Source organism: Phycodurus eques, chromosome 17, assembly GCF_024500275.1.
Source record: "Phycodurus eques isolate BA_2022a chromosome 17, UOR_Pequ_1.1, whole genome shotgun sequence".
In the NCBI taxonomy this organism is placed as follows: domain Eukaryota; kingdom Metazoa; phylum Chordata; class Actinopteri; order Syngnathiformes; family Syngnathidae; genus Phycodurus; species Phycodurus eques.
In genome coordinates, this window is record NC_084541.1 from 3,425,001 (window position 1) to 3,438,126 (window position 13,126).

The window sequence follows — 13,126 nt, forward strand, 5'->3', positions numbered from 1 at the left end:
TTTGCTGCATAGCTTCTCTTTGCAATGTTAATTTCTTTAGTCAGCTGGTTTCTAGCTCGATTATACAGGGCCCTGTCCCTGCTCTGATATGCGCCTTCCTTAGTTCGGCGAAGTTGCTTAAGTTTGGCAGTGAACCACGGCTTGTTGTTATTGAATGTGTGAAATGACTTTGTTGGTACACACACATCTTCACAGCAACTAATATAGGCTGTGACAGGATGTGTCCGTATATTCATCCAGGCTGCTAGCTGAATTTTCAAAGACACTCCAGTATGTGCAGTCTAAACAGCTTTGAAGTTCTATCTTTGCATCATTGGTCCACTTTTTCACTGTTTTCACTGAAGGCATTTATCTTGCCTGTATGTCTGTGTTAAGTATGTATGTTCTGCATTTAAGTTATTGCCTGTATGTCGGTATTAAGTGAATTAAGCAGTGATCAGACGAGCCCACTGCTGCACGAGGTTTGGCATGGTATGTGTTATTTAGCGTCGTATAACAGTGATCTAAAATTTTATTTTCCCTGGTGGGACTGTCGATGTGCTGCTTGTATTTAGGGAGTTCGTGGTTGAGCAGGATACATGATGAGCCTGACATTTTTTAGCAGTGCTTATTTTTCGGACTACATTTTTGGAATCACTTTGATTCAGTGAGGATGGTTTGAGATAGAATATCTAAGCTTTGACTGCCAAAGGAATACACATTAGTAGAGAGAGAATATGTAAGCTTTGACTGCCAAAGGAATACACATAAGTAGTTTGACTCAGCATTAACATGCTCAAATAGCACCTGCACATAGGAGCCTTCCTAGACTATATATGAGGTGATGTACTGTATTAAACTTAAAGACTTAGGTCATCCTCTTCATTCATACACTATTATCTGGCATAATTCAAACCTTTCACTGTTATTTTGATTATCAAAACTGTGTGAACATTTTAAGTGCTATGTAAGCACACACTCAACCTATTTGGAAGCCTAATAATGTTGTTAAATCTTCCAGTTGATCAATTAAGCAATGAATATCGTAGTGGTGACAGGACCACTAATCTGCTGTTAGCCAGCAACCTCTCAATGGCTGGAGCCTGTCAGGTTGCATCGCTTGCATGTTTTCTTATGCTACATTGGAGCACCTTGCCTTCCACCCAACATGCCTGCTTGTTTGGTGTAGCTGGATAAAAATAATCTCTGCATGTTGCAGATTGTATTTTGTTGGAAAAGGAATAAACAGGATTGTGGGCATCACAGTTGACAAGTGGTTAGCACATCAGCCTCATGGTACTAACAAACATGCAAATCAGTCGCCTTTCGGCGAAATTCGCCGTTTTGAACTCAAAACAGGCAATTTGCGTGAATCTTATAGATCCGATGCGTTTTTCTCTATGGGGGCCTTGCTTGAAAACGTTAGGACACCCCTGTTGTAAAGGGAGACAATTTGTTACCATTCTTGTTTTGGAACTCATTAAACTGTGCAGGGGCATGTGCTGAGAGGCTTTGGAGTATTTCCAAGAGTCTCATTTGAAATTCACTTATCTTAGATTTCAAGTACTGCTTCTGGCAAAGTCTTAAATATAGTGCAAGGCTTTAAATGTTTAAGGTCAGGTAAATGTCCAATTAGAGGAATTTTGTTGCACTGAAGCCCTGCAGCATCCTGGGGTCTCTGCAAGGGTTAGAGCTGCTGTGCAAGGTGATCCACGCTGAAATGCACTTCTGTGTTGGTCTGTCACAGCAGATCAGCTCCCGTTGTATGGCCACGCTGCTCCGCTGTCTGAAGGTATTCTGTCAGCTGGATGAATCTGACACATGCACTCAGCTCAAGGACCGTCACAGCTCAAGTGGTGTGGCGCTGTTAAAGACACGATTAGTGGAGTAGCTAGAGCCACGGCACCTCTGGACCGCAGTGTGAGCATCCTGAGGTACTGCGGTTCATACCATTTTTTTTGTTTCACTTCACTCTGTCAGCCACATGAGTATTTGGACTCCGATGGATAAACTTACCTCAGATGACCAGTTTTAGTAATATTTAACATTTCTAATCGTCTGACAAGTTATCAATGAAGCTGTAGCGATTATGTATGAAATAAGAATTGTAATTAATTTAGGATAAAGTAATAAGTCGGGAGCGACGTTTGCATTACTTCTGGTTTATCGTAAGTTTAATTTAATTGTTAAAAATCTAAGTAATGTGTCGAAAAGGGCACCACGTCAAATTTTTCAAGTTTAACTTTAGGCAAAATGACGACAAACCTTTTTAAAGCAGTCTCATGATCTCATGTAGGTTGCTACACTCTACGACATTTTGAGTCCTCTGTTACAGAGGTTTACTTATATTCAGAACACACAAAATACGACCACGAGTGGAATTTTATCGTATATTTAATGAAACACACAACTACAACAAGAAAATAACACTAAGGGTAAACGAAAGAGGAAAATAAGGCATCTGAAAATGGAAATTAGGACATCGTGTGTGGTCACTGGGCTAAATTAAATGAGCGTGTTGAGCTTTTCATGCGTTGAGTCAGAGCGAGAGAAGGCAAAGTTGGTATTTTGTATGTAGCTAGTACTTTCCCCACAATTATTACGCACTGATGTTGTACATCATAGTAAGGATTGCAGTGTCGACTCACGAACGCTGATCAGCTGGTCTTTGGGGTGGTCTTCCTCCAGATCTCAGGCGGAAACGAGGGAGGTTTGGTTGAAGAAAAAACAGATGCACAAAACTAAAAAGAAGTAGGAAAGGAAAGTTGTTGTCCCATTTGGGATGCGATCATAACTTCCCTGCCGGTTGACCTGGTGGCGAGCCGAGCTCTGGCCCTCAGAGGCTTGTAGGATCCGTCCGGGATGCCGGCAGTTGCTCGTTGAGGCCTCACAGGCCGATCGTGGCTAGGGAAAGCGATCGCAGCCGCATGGTCGACTTCTGCGATCAAAAACTCCGCCAGCTTGGTTGCGGCAGGCGTTCGCGCACATGGTGGCACCCGGAGGTGCCCGAGGACAAAAAGGGAAGGTGGAGGGGTTGCCGGAGGCCACCCAGCTAGCTGGCGAGCTACCAGCACAGAAGGAAAAAGAAGCCTCAACTCAGCTCAACTGTACTCTACTCTACTGAGAAAGATGTGAGTTTAGAGTGAAATACCTCAGGAGCGGGGAGTAGGAAGAGGGAGTGTCGACTTGGAGAAGACCACGCCCACCAGCCTGAATCTTGTCCACAAATTTGAATAAATAGGTTTTAAAATAATAATCTCAAACACTCCCAACTTTGTACTGTCACGCATAGAATCATTGTTTAAACTTTGGTCGTGGCAGATGGGTTGCTTATTGTTCAATACAACATTTCATACCGTTTGATTTCAAATCATGTACAAAATCATGCAGAGGACCTGTCAAAGTGAGAATGGGGACACAGACACCAAGGCATACATTTGGAATATTTCTCCAGTTTGCAAGGTATAAAAACGGACATTTTATCTTATGTTTACAAAGATCAAAGGCACATCCACAAGTTCTGTTTGCAGTTCCTCTCAACGCCAGTAGGTAGCACCTCACTCGCACGGGTGAATATTAACCACATAGTCTGCTTGAAGGGAGTGTCCCTCCAATCTTCTGGTCGGGGAAGGAGTCTTTTGAAGACAGGAATCAAGATTTGACGGGAAGCTGCTAATTAGATTACTTGACGTACACCAGGCATTGTCCGAGTTGCCGTCTCACAGCAGGGCAGCGTGGAGGAGGGGGAGTTCTCAGGTGGTCACGAGTCTTTCTGACGCCTCAAAGTTGAAGCGTGCATGTCCCCTATAAAGCGATTTAACAAAATTCATTATGCTCCTTGAGCCATCACCTTATCGTGGTGGAGGGGTTTGTGTGTCCCAATGATCCTAGGAGCTAAGTTGTCTGGGGCTTTATGCCCCTGGCAGGGTCACCCATGGCAGACAGGTCCCAGGTGAGGGACCAGACAAAGCACGGCTCAAAGAACCCTTATGATGACGACAAAATATGGACTTAGGTTTCCCTTGCCCAGGCGCGGGTCACCGGGGCCCCCCTCTGTAGCCAGGCCTGGTGGCCTGCAGCCATGGGGCCCAGCCGGGCACAGCCCGAAAGGGTAACGTGGGTCCCCCTTCCCATGGGCTCACCACCTGTGGGAGGGGCCATAGGGGTCGGGTGCAGTGCAAGCTGGGCGGTGACCGAAGGCGGGGACCTTGGCAATCCGATCTCCAGCTTCAGAAGCTGGCTCTCGGGACGTGGAATGTCACCTCTCTGGCAGGGAAGGAGCCCGAGCTGGTGTGTGAGGTTGAAAAGTTCCGACTAGATATAGTCGGACTCACTTCCGCGCACAGCTTGGGCTCTGGTACCAGTCTTCTTGAGAGGGGTTGGACTCTCATCCACTCTGGAGTTGCCCACGGTGAAAGGCGCCGAGCAGGTGTGGGTATACTTATTGCTCCCCGGCTCGGCGCCTTTACGTTGGGGTTCACCCTGGTGGACGAGAGGTTAGCCTCCCTCCGCCTTCGGGTGGGGGGACGGGTCCTGACTGTTGTTTGTGCCTATGCACCAAACAGCAGTTCAGAGTACCCACCCTTTTTTGGAGTACTTGGAGGGGGTGCTGGAGACCGCTCCCGCTGGGGACTCCATCGTTCTGCTGGGAGACTTCAATGCTCACGTGGGCAATGACAGTGACACCTGGAAGGGCGTGATTGGGAGGAACGGCCCCCCCGATCATAACCCGAGCGGTGTTCTGTTATTGGACTTCTGTGCTCATCATGGACTGTCCATAATGAACACCATGTTCAAGCATAAGGGTGTCCACACGTGCTCTTGCCACCAGGACACCCTCGGTCGCAGTTCGATGATCGACTTTGTGGTCATGTCATCGGCCACATGTCTTGGACAGTTTGGTGAAAAGAGCGGCGGAGCTGTCAACTGATCACCAGCTGGTGGTGAGTTGGCTCCGATGGTGGTGGAAGATGCCGGTCCGACGTGGCAGGCCCAAACGTATTGTGAGGGTCTGCTGGGAACGTCTGGCGGAATCCCCTGTCAGAAGGAGTTTCAACTTAAACCTCTGACAGAACTTTGCTCATGTTCCGGGGGAGCCGGGGGACATCTAGTCCGAGTGGACCATGTTCCGCGCTTCTATTGCTGAGGCGGCCGACCGGAGCTTTGGCCGGAAGGTGGCCGGTGCCTGTCGTGGCGGCAATCCCCGAACCAGTTGGTGGACACCAATGGTGAGCGATGGCGTCAAGCTGAAGAAAGAGTCCTATCGGGCCTTTTTGGCCTGTGGGACTCCTAAGGCAGCTGATGGATACCAGCTGGCCAAGCGGAATGCATCCTTGGAGGTCGTTGAAGCAAAAACTCGGGCATGGGAGGAGTTCGGTAAGGCCATGGAGAAAGACTTCCGGACGACTTAGAGGAATTTCTGGTCCATCATCCGGCGTCTCAGGAGGGGGAAGCAGTGCACCATCAACACTGTGTATAGTGGGGATGGGGCTCTGCTGACCTCGACTCGGGACGTTGTGAGCCGGTGGGGAGAATACTTCGAAGACTTCTTCAATTCCACCGACACGCCTTCCCATGAGGGAGCAGAGTCTGGGTTCTCTGAGGCGGGCTCTCCTATCTCTGGGGTTGAGGTCACCAAGGTGGTTGAAAAGCTCCTCGGTGGAAAGGCCCCGGGAGTGGATGAGATTTGCCCGGAGTTCCTCAAGGCTGTCCTAGTTGACACGCCTCTGCAACAACGCGTAGACATCGGGGACAGTGCCTCTGGATTGGCAGACTGGGGTAGTGGTAGAAAGGGGACCGGAGGGTGTGTTCCAACTACAGGGGGATCACACTCCTCAGCCTCCCTGGTAAGGTCTATTCAGGGGTGCTAGAGAGGGGGGTTCATCGTGAAGTTGAATCTCAAACTCGGGAGGAAAAGTGTGGTTTTCGTCCTGGCCGTGGAACAGTGGACCAGCTCTACACCCTTGGCAGGGTCCTCAAGGGTGCATGGGAGTTCGCCCAACCAGTCTACATGTGTTTTGCGGACTTGGAGAAGGCGTTCGACCGTGTCCCTCGGGGGGTCCTGTTGGGGGTGATTCGGGAGTATGGGGTACCGAACCCCCTGATACGGGCAGTTCGGTCCCTGTACGACCGGAGTCAGAGTTTGGTCCGCATATCCGGCAGTAAGTCAGACTCGTTTCCGGTGAGGGTTGGATTCCGCCAAGGCTGCCCTTTGTCATCAATTTCTAGGCGCAGCCGAGGCGTAGAGGGGGTCCGGTTTGGTGGCCTCAGTATTGCATCTCTGCTGTTTGCAGATGATGTGGTTCTGTTGGCTTCATTAAGCCGTGACCTCAAACTCTCACTGGAGCAGTTCGCAGCTGAGTGTGAAGCGGCTGGGATGAGAATCAGCACCTCAAATTCTGAGACCATGGTCCTCAGTCGGAAAAGGGTGACGTGCCCGCTCCAGGTCGGGGATGAGATCCTGCCCCAAGTGGAGGAGTTCAAGTATCTTGGGGTCTTGTTCACGAGTGAGGGAAGAATGGAACGGGAGATCGACAGGCGAATCGGTGCAGCGTCTGCAGTGATGCGGACTTTGTATCGATCCGTTGTGGTAAAGAAGGAGCTAAGCCGAAAGGCGAAGCTTTCGATTTACGGATCGATCTACGTTCCTACCCTCACCTATGGTCACGAGCTGTGGGTCGTGACCGAAAGAACGAGATCCCGGATACAAGCGGCCGAAATGAGTTTCCTCTGCTTCCTCCGAGAGAGGGTGAGAGCTCGATCATCCGGGAGGATTTCAGAGTAGAGCCGCTGCTCCTCCACATCGAAAGGACCCAGATGAGGTGGCTGGGGCATCTGATTCGGATGCCTCCCGGACACCCACCTGGTGAGGTGTTCTGGGCATGTCCCACCGGGAGGAGACCCCGGGGACGACCCAGGACACACTGGAGAGACTACATCCTTCGGCTGGCCTGGGAACACCTCGGGATCCCCCCGGAAGAGATGGATGAAGTGGCTGGGGAGAGGGAAGTCTGGGCGTCCCTGCTAAAGCTACTGCCCCCGCGACCCGACCTCAGATAAGCGGTAGAAAATGGATGGATGGATGGATGGGGATTATGCTTGTTCTGTTACATGAGGTTAACTGTTGGCTTTCACACAGCACGCCTCCAGGAAGCAGTGGGTTGACTGAGGAGGTGTGAAGGATAGTTGTACAGGGCTTTTATATAAAATCAGCCATTCTGGTCTGATTCTATGAAAGGATGTATTTTATTTATTGCAAGATCTCAGAAGCTCTAGGCAGAAGGCTTAAAATTGAACTTGACAATGTAAAGTTTACATTTGTGTGAAAACACAGGTAAATGATTACTCAATCTAAAAGAAAACCACCCCTGACTCAAAATGTTTTGTATTTTATTATCCAAACAGAGCTGTATTTGTTGTTCCATAACTTCCCACTCCTTTATAATTAGAATGTCACAGAAGAGTTCAGACCTGCACCAAGACTGAACATTTGTGTCATTTTTCTTTCCTATTCTCTCCCAGATATAATTGTTTTTGGCCCTTGCCATGTTGCCACTGCAATGTTTTATGGAAACTGGATTGGTAGTTTTCTAATTATGCTAGAAACAAAACTGCACTTGGCAAAGCTAATAATACTTATCTTGTGGTACAGTATTTCTTACAAGAAGTAATTTGATGTGGGTTTAATGTTCTAAATTCTTTGTTGTAAAGTTTTCACAGCAGTATGGCCACCATGTTGGTGGAGTGTGTTTGCGGCAGAACTCGACTATTTATTTATTGATTTATTTATTTATGGGTGTGCCGCTATGCAGTACCAGAATATCCTTGGGGATCAGTACTGTAGTACCAAAGTGTCATATTTCATCAAATTGCGGCCATCCCACGAAACAAACAACGACATCCCACGCCCCAATTAATTCCAGGGTGAGCAGTCCACTCAAAGAATGCTAGCTCAATGAAACTATGCATGACACGTTGCCTCACCTAATGTGTAGGTTCAGTCCTCTCTTTGCCAACTTTGTTTCAATTAAACAAGTAAATGGTTTTACCAGGTTCAGTTTTGTTATTGTCAATGTCTTATTCAAGACATTACGTGGGTTGCTAAACTATTATTGACACATTTATGGGTGAAAACAAATGACAAGTGTTATTCATTAAAAAGACATTCAAACTTTTAAAAATGCTTGCTTTGCCTTCAATCCCCTACAGGAGGCTTTCTGGAGAGGCACAGCTCTATCTCCCATACCGTATATTATTATTTCCATTTTCAAATGGCAAACAAAAAGAAGTGAAAGTCAAGTGAAAAGTGTCTGATTATTTTGTTGTTTAATCGAATACAAAAAAAATGAAAAAAAATAAGAAATGGGAAAAACTGGCCATGGGACAATTGGATTTTGAATATTTAATTGGTCACATTTATCTGACCTGAAGTTTTAGTAACGAGCATTAATAAAGATATGTTAGCTTTTAGCCGCCACAATTAGTCCGGACCACAACCATGATCCATCAAATGATCCAGCGCCCATATTATATTAAGGATGACACGTGTTTGAAGTGGTATTGAAATCTGCTTCTTGCATTACGTCTGAAATGGAAGCAAATTTATTTCTCCCCAGTGACTTTACTGCGTGGGCTAATTTTGACTTGATCACTTGTGTAGGCACCACTCTGGTCCAAAAAAGTTGCTCAAGCTTCAATGAAGCGAGCATGTGATCTCTGAGAATCAGAGAGAATCATCCATCATTCTGCTTTAGATTCACTGCAAATCTTTGCTACTTTCGCTTCTAGTATTTCTGGCTAGGAGGTGCAAGTGGGGCGGGGATTGGCTGGCTTCTACCCAAATGCATGCTGGGATTGTGTTCCTCTTTATTTAAGCCTTCCCTGTAGACATGTCCTGTTTTTTTTGTTTCTTCCTTTCCTCCCTACTTTGCCTCAGCTTTGTGCGTCTCGACGTCTCGTCTGTTTGTGCATGTTCGCGTGAGCACATTGTGGCTCTCTGCTTTTGTAGTCCTCAGTTGACTGAGTGTATGTCAAATGACTAGGTTTTTTTCACATCCTTTATGACACCTCTAAATGAGACCATAGTTTTCATCTACCTGGCCTGCTTACACAAAATGTAAGACAGCCAATGAGTCAGTGATTGGCTGATCCCATCACACTTACCTCCTCTGATGGTTGGCGTGAAGGCTAATTAGCCCTCTTTTTTTCACTTCAGGGGGCATCACTCACGACACCTTTCAGAAGGAGCTGATGTGCTTTGACCCAGATACAGACAAATGGACACAGAAGGCGCCCATGACCACAGTGCGCGGCCTCCACTGCATGTGCACGGTCGGCGACCGCCTCTACGTGATTGGCGGGAACCACTTCCGGGGCACGAGCGACTACGACGATGTGCTCAGCTGCGAGTACTACTCCCCGGCCCTTGACTTATGGACTCCTATCGCCGCCATGTTGCGAGGCCAGAGTGACGTGGGCGTGGCCGTGTTTGAGAACAAGATCTACGTGGTGGGCGGATACTCATGGAACAATCGCTGCATGGTGGAAATAGTTCAGAAGTATGACCCCGAGAAAGACGAGTGGCACAAAGTGTTTGATTTGCCCGAGTCGCTTGGTGGGATTCGAGCCTGCACACTTACAGTCTTCCCCCCTGAAGATATCTCAGGCTCGCCGTCCAGAGAGTCGCCTCTTTCAGCACCTTGATGAGTGATGGGGGGAGCCCTATTTTGGTCACACCCCCGTAAGCCCATAACTCCCCAACAAACACATATAGACATTGTTTGCACTTCCTCTTCAGACTAAGTCTGTACTGCGTCCCTCTGTCCTACATTTGTGGAGAAGCCCCTCAAGGTCCTCGAGTGGTGAAAACGACATACCGTTACAGTAATGGCAACCGATTTCCACCTTGATGTTGCACACTAAGTTTATATTGTGTTAGGAAGTACCTTGACTTGAAAGGGACTTTGCAAATCAACTTTTCTACCTGATTTCGCTGCAGAGGGTTACCAGGACAAGCTCAGGCCTCAGATCAGGCCCGTCTAAAACAGCTCTCCTTCGGTTTTACTTCTTTCCTGCGATTGCTACGAAACTGTTAACAAAGTGGTGTTTTCTAAATTTAATAAACATGGTTTTCAAAGTAAGTATTAAACGTTAATGGTATCATTACTTTGAGGGTTTGCTCAGACATTGAGATTCTGTACTGTGATTGATTGGAAAGATTCCCAGTGACATCTTTCAGCTGCAGATTGTTTATTGCTGGTGGTTTCCGGTGTTACCTGGAAACTCTCGCTTCCTGCTGGCACAGTGACAGACGGCAGCGTCGCCCACAGTTTACCCACCTGCTCCCAGCCAATTAAATCCTTAATCGCAACATATGGTGTTCGAGACAAGCACTTCACGCTGTTACCAGGAACAAAAGGTTTGTGTAATTATCAGGTGAGTTCGGTCCACAGCATTATATCCTCATTATACTCTCATTACAGCACATTACTGTCCTGCCTCTGATTCCCCTTGATTTGGGGCCTGTTGTGCTCAGTATTGTTTTCCATATTATTAGCTACACCCGGACCACAGGTGTCGAACTCAGGGATTAGGCCTGCTGCATCACTTTGTGGCTCACTAAAATAAATAGTGTCTGTTTCAAGTTTTTTTGCTAAATTCTTTTGCTCTTTTCATTTTGGCAGAAAATCTGTAGAAAATTAGCAGTTTTAATTTACTTTTAACAGATAAATTGTCTTTTTCCACGTAATCATTACCATAAACAGAATAGATGTATAATTTGCGTGCCACAATTTTTCAAGCATAACACTTAACACTTTAATTTGTTAACAAATTGTAGACAATTGTATGTGTAATAATATGATGTCACTATAAACCCCAATTCCAGTGAAGTTGGAATATTGTCTAAAACGTAAATCAAAACAGTATACAGTAATTTGCCAATCCTTTTCACGCTATATTCAATTGAATACACTAAAAAGACACGATGTTTAATGTTCAAACTGTTAAACCTTTTTTGCAAATATTTACTCATTTTGAGTTTGATGCCTACAACCTTGATCCTCGCCCCATCCTTGCTTGTGAACAACAATGCCGAGGCCCATATCAAAAACCGCCACTGCCCTCACTCCTATCCTGCCTGCATGTGTGTGGTCTGCTTCTCTGTGGGAAAGCATACAGCAGTGTACATTTTTTTCATTGGGATTATAGTAAATTGAATAAAATTCTAACCATTGAAATAAGGTGATTTAGTCTGTCTTTTGGTCTGTCTCTAGTCATGCGTGCACACTACTCAAAGAAAATCTTTTCATTTTAAACTAGCTGAACTAGAACAGTTCTCAGTCACAGTGTGCAGAGTTCCTCTGAATCCCAAAGTTTGTGTAAGACAGTGTCAATACTGCATGATGGCGTCTGTCTTTTAATGAACAATGCACCCTCGAGAGAAGGATGAGAACTAGAACAAAAAAAAAAAGACGTCCTCCTTTCACCACATCCTACTTTCATCATCTTGGCTACCTTGGTTTCATCACCACTGGTGGGTTGTGTGCGTCTACATCTTAGCACATATGAGTGGCCATGTCTTTATTGCAGCCAGGAACTGACCCAGATTGTCCAGGCTGCTGGGTGTGTTTACATCCAAGCACTCTGATGACATTGCCAGTCAGGAGGCATATCTCAGCAGCAGCAGTGATGAGGGGGAGGGGGAGGATGATGGCGGCAACCCTTACTGTAACTAAAGCTCCGATCCGCCCCCTCACCGTGATGAAACACTGCGCAGAGATGCAGCTCCTCGTTGTCTTCAGTTCTGGCTGCGTGCACAATGGTGTTAATACCTATTGATCCCAGCGGATGGCGGACGACCAAACTATTCTGACGTTACTCCCGTTGCATAATCGTCTTTCTTTTATGCACTGAATCAAAAGCTGCATCCCATTATTAAAGCCCACATGCTTCAGAAAGGTCAACATGTCTTTATTAATCCTCTTTAATGAATATTCATAGGTCAAGTTTTTCTCTCCACTGTGGCTCCCGGTCTCCTGGGAATGTGTTCAGAATAATCTGGCCCTCATTCATCTCTACTTCCAACACCACCCGGATTGCAGCGTGTGCGTGCGTGCGCGTGCGTATGATGATGCCAGAGGTGGTAACAATAATTGGGATTTGTTTTTCTTCAGAATCTGGCCATGTCGCAGGCCGAGATTTAATTTTTTACGCATTGCTGGAGCATCTCCTCACTGATTAAGGATAATACTTTTCATGCATCTTTGCAGTAGAATAAATTATAGATCTTGTGTTCATGATGTGTTATTGCAGCTATGTTTGCTTTCTGACGCCATCCAGATTATTTCCACTTTATTGGCCCTGCGGTCTTCTTCAACTCGATGCATCCCAACAAACCTGTCAATCAAGTAAGTAGTCATTTGCAGACTTGAAATTGTGAGATTTCCCTTTGACGCTCTGAAATTGGGGCCTGTAAGAACAGCTGCTCTGCTCTGGGATCTCACAAGGTTAAATACAGCTCTGACTTCGTGTCCCTGCAGGTTTACCACACTGTTAAAGATCCAAATGGCAGCACCTGCTGTCCTTCAACTAAATGAGGCATAGTGCATTTAAATAGTCTACATCATCATTAAAGTATGTAAACAAATTATTTGGCTTTTGTTTTCAGATTTAAGGCTAATAAGGAACCCAGGGCTACAAAGCCTACATTTGAAATACAGGGGGTGCAAAAGTAGGAACAGTAACAGCGACAGTTGTCGCGGGGTTAGGTTCCGGCCCACCCCCGCAATAGGTGAACTCTTCTCAGCATTCACCACATTTTTTATTTATTTATACATATTTTTAACCTGTATGAACCGCCCCAGACTCTTAGTCCTGTTAACCTCTATCATATATTATAAACACTTTCTATATTCCTAAACACATTTTAAACTCAAACATAAATAATGCGCAGTAGTACTTTATGTACATTTTATTCCTTGTAATAGTTTTTAATATTTTTTTTCTTTTTTTGTTTTAGGCTACAAAGCATTTATTTTACCACAAAAAAAATACAGCATACACTCAAAATCCCACAATATGGTGAATTATGTGCGATGAGTATACAAAAAAATCCACAATGCACTGAATCTGCAATAGGTGAACCATG

The 13,126-nt window shown here is 46.0% G+C and overlaps 1 protein-coding gene across 4 annotated transcripts in view; it reads left to right on the forward strand.

Moving 5' to 3' along the window:
- klhl13 (kelch-like family member 13) overlaps window positions 1-11,410 on the forward strand; it is a 67,930-nt gene extending 56,520 nt beyond the window's left edge. The window contains exons 7-8 of one of the 4 annotated variants that reach the window (XR_009770227.1): window positions 9,194-10,114; window positions 10,196-11,407. Coding sequence is in view for 3 of the 4 variants with exons in the window: in XM_061702953.1 (XP_061558937.1) it covers window positions 9,194-9,681 (488 nt within the window). In the remaining variant the exon portion in view is untranslated. Of the gene's footprint in view, window positions 1-9,193 lie in introns of all 4 variants that reach the window. The other 3 variants (XM_061702953.1, XM_061702954.1, XM_061702952.1) reach the window with 3 other exon arrangements.
- The last annotated feature ends 1,716 nt before the right edge of the window (window positions 11,411-13,126 follow it).